General features: G+C 42.7%; 1 protein-coding gene across 1 annotated transcript in view; it reads left to right on the top strand.

The window, feature by feature from the left end:
- ASNS (asparagine synthetase (glutamine-hydrolyzing)) overlaps window positions 1-1,847 on the top strand; it is a 17,334-nt gene extending 15,487 nt beyond the window's left edge. Inside the window, 1 exon segment of the mRNA XM_009642026.2 lies at window positions 1,553-1,847. Coding sequence (XP_009640321.1) covers window positions 1,553-1,762 — 210 coding nt within the window. The 3' untranslated portion in view covers window positions 1,763-1,847.
- Window positions 1,848-2,408: the final 561 nt, after the last annotated feature.

Here is a 2,408-nt window from a genome sequence, read left to right as displayed (position 1 = left end):
TGCCTGGTGAGCACACTCAAGATGAACCTCTCCATAATCTTCCCCAGTACTGGGGTCAGGCTGACAGGTCTGTAGTTCCCCGGATTCTCCTTCCGGCCCTTCTTGAAGATAGGCCTCACATTTGCCAACCTCCAGTCACCTAGGACCTCCCCTGTTGTCCAGGACTGCTGATAAATGATAGAGAGTGGCTTTTTTTTTTTTTTTTTTTTTTCCTTCCCCCTCCCCACCTTTTCTTTCACATTTAGGTGTATTAGATATGGCTGCCAAGGGGAGGCAGCTCACATGCGTAGCTGGGAGAATAAGTCTGGGTGTGACAGCAGCTGGAGCTTCATGGTGTAGGAACAAGATAAACTTTAATCAACAGTCTTCTAGATATCTGAGTTGGTTAAAGGCATTTGAAATCCTAGATACAAAAAAATGCTAGAGCCTGACAGAAATGACTGTGTAAGGAAATGAACATCATTTAAGTATCTGGATTGTAAATTAGATTGTGTGTCGGCAAACACAATTTCAGTGTTACATGCAAAGCAGCTGCTTCAGCGGAAGGCACTTGCACGAACTTACTCTGCAGCTGAGTAACAGCGTAATGACTTTATAATGTCCTTTCTTGTTTATGTCATTCATTTTTCCCAGCCATGCCTAGCTAAGCCCTATGGCTTTTTAATGTCTCTGCTTGCATTGCTAATCAATGAAGACTTAGTGTTTTGGCTTTGGACAAAGGATAATCATCTCTGGTGTACAGAGGTAGTATGATGATCAAGAGGAAGGAATAACACCCAATATGCACCAGAGCTCTGTTCTACAGAAATATGTGTAGTCTGGCCTGTGAACGGGTGCTTGTCTGTCCTACCATCAACTGCTTGTTTCCCATTTTCTTTCTCTATGTCCACAGGCAAGAAAGTAGTTGTGTCAGGCAACAGCGTTGTGCTGCCTGTACTGAGCCTGTGTTGGTGTAGTAGGGGCAAATTTATCTCATGTTTGCGAGAAGTTAGCATGTTGGCAGTGGAAGCTAGCTGCTTTAGAAATTGCCTCAACTGGTGCAAACTACTCATCCTCCCTTTCTTAGCCAACTTGGCAACTGCAGGTGTCTTTGCCTCTGCATCCCAGGTCTTTTGTTGCTAAGAGCTTGGTTACACAAGCAGAGTCAACAGCTCTCTGTGAGTTGAAAAGAAACCCAGGAAGCCACTTACATGGCAAAAAGACTGCTTTAAGTTGTTCCGGTTGATTCACAGCAAAGAGAACGATAGGAAAGAAGTTTTTGTGAGCTTACTAACAAGGTGATTGTAACCCAGAGAGAAATGGGCTTCACGTATAATGCAGAGAGAAATACTAAGAGTACTGGAAATGTAGTTATGTATTCATAAAGATCAAGGGAGCCTATAACAAAAATTCACCCGTCGGAAACCTCTGCCTCTGGATTAGACTTTTTTTTTTTGAAACCTATAGGTGTTCAGTGGTTGGTGAACCCTTGTATGTCTTTAACTTGCAGGAAATTGGCTTGTAAAAGTTGAATGTATTTGCAGCTTAACTTGAGTTTTGCTTACGTCTATAGGTTGATGACCTTCTGCTGGAAAAGGCAGCGGAGAAATACCCTTTCAATCCTCCTAAAACGAAAGAAAGTTATTACTACCGCCAGATCTTTGAAAAGCACTACTCAGGGCAAAGCGGATGGCTGCCCCACTACTGGATGCCAAGATGGGTTAAAGCTACTGATCCTTCTGCTCGCACGTTAAAACATTACAAGTCAGCTACCCAAGAATAGGCGGTGGAAATAATCCCCCTAATAGAAGTGCTGCAAGCAATTTGCATGCACTCTGCTTTAAAAAAAAAAAAAAAACACAAACAAATGATGGAATCCTAAAGCGTAAATGGTCTTCAAAAAATGCATTTTGACAATGCTTCTGGAAATAAGAGCTTTCTGTGGTTAGTGTACCCTAAATTCACCCTGCTGTACCAAAACTCTGTAATTCTTGGGAAAATACTTTATGGACAAGGAATTACCTTATTTGGCAGCTCTGTTCCTTATGTGACCTCAATTGTATTTGTTTGCCTTGCAGCCATTTAATATATTTTAGTGTGAGCTCTGTTTTTGAAGACTTGAATAAGGCTAAGCAATGCAAACTGCTGCAGGCCCTCTGAGCAAAGGGGAGTTTGACCCTAGCTATTTAGTGAATTGTTCCTGGCTGTGGGATTTGGGTAATCTGTCTATGTTACTCTATTCTGAATGTCTTTCTAAGCATTCCTGAGAATATTGGTCTGGTTTTTAAAATCACAGAATGGCAAGGGTTGGAAGGGACCTCCGGAGATCATCTAGTCCAACCCTCCTGCTAAAGCAGGACTTCATCCAGGCAGGCTTTGAATATCTCCAGAGGAGACTCCACAACCCCCCTGGGCAGCCTCTTCCAGTG

Source organism: Egretta garzetta, unplaced genomic scaffold (genome assembly GCF_000687185.1).
Source record: "Egretta garzetta isolate BGI_Z169 unplaced genomic scaffold, ASM68718v1 scaffold30, whole genome shotgun sequence".
Taxonomy (NCBI): Eukaryota; Metazoa; Chordata; class Aves; order Pelecaniformes; family Ardeidae; genus Egretta; species Egretta garzetta.
The sequence above is the reverse complement of the archived record's forward strand: the minus strand, read 5'-3'. Positions and strand labels throughout refer to the sequence as shown.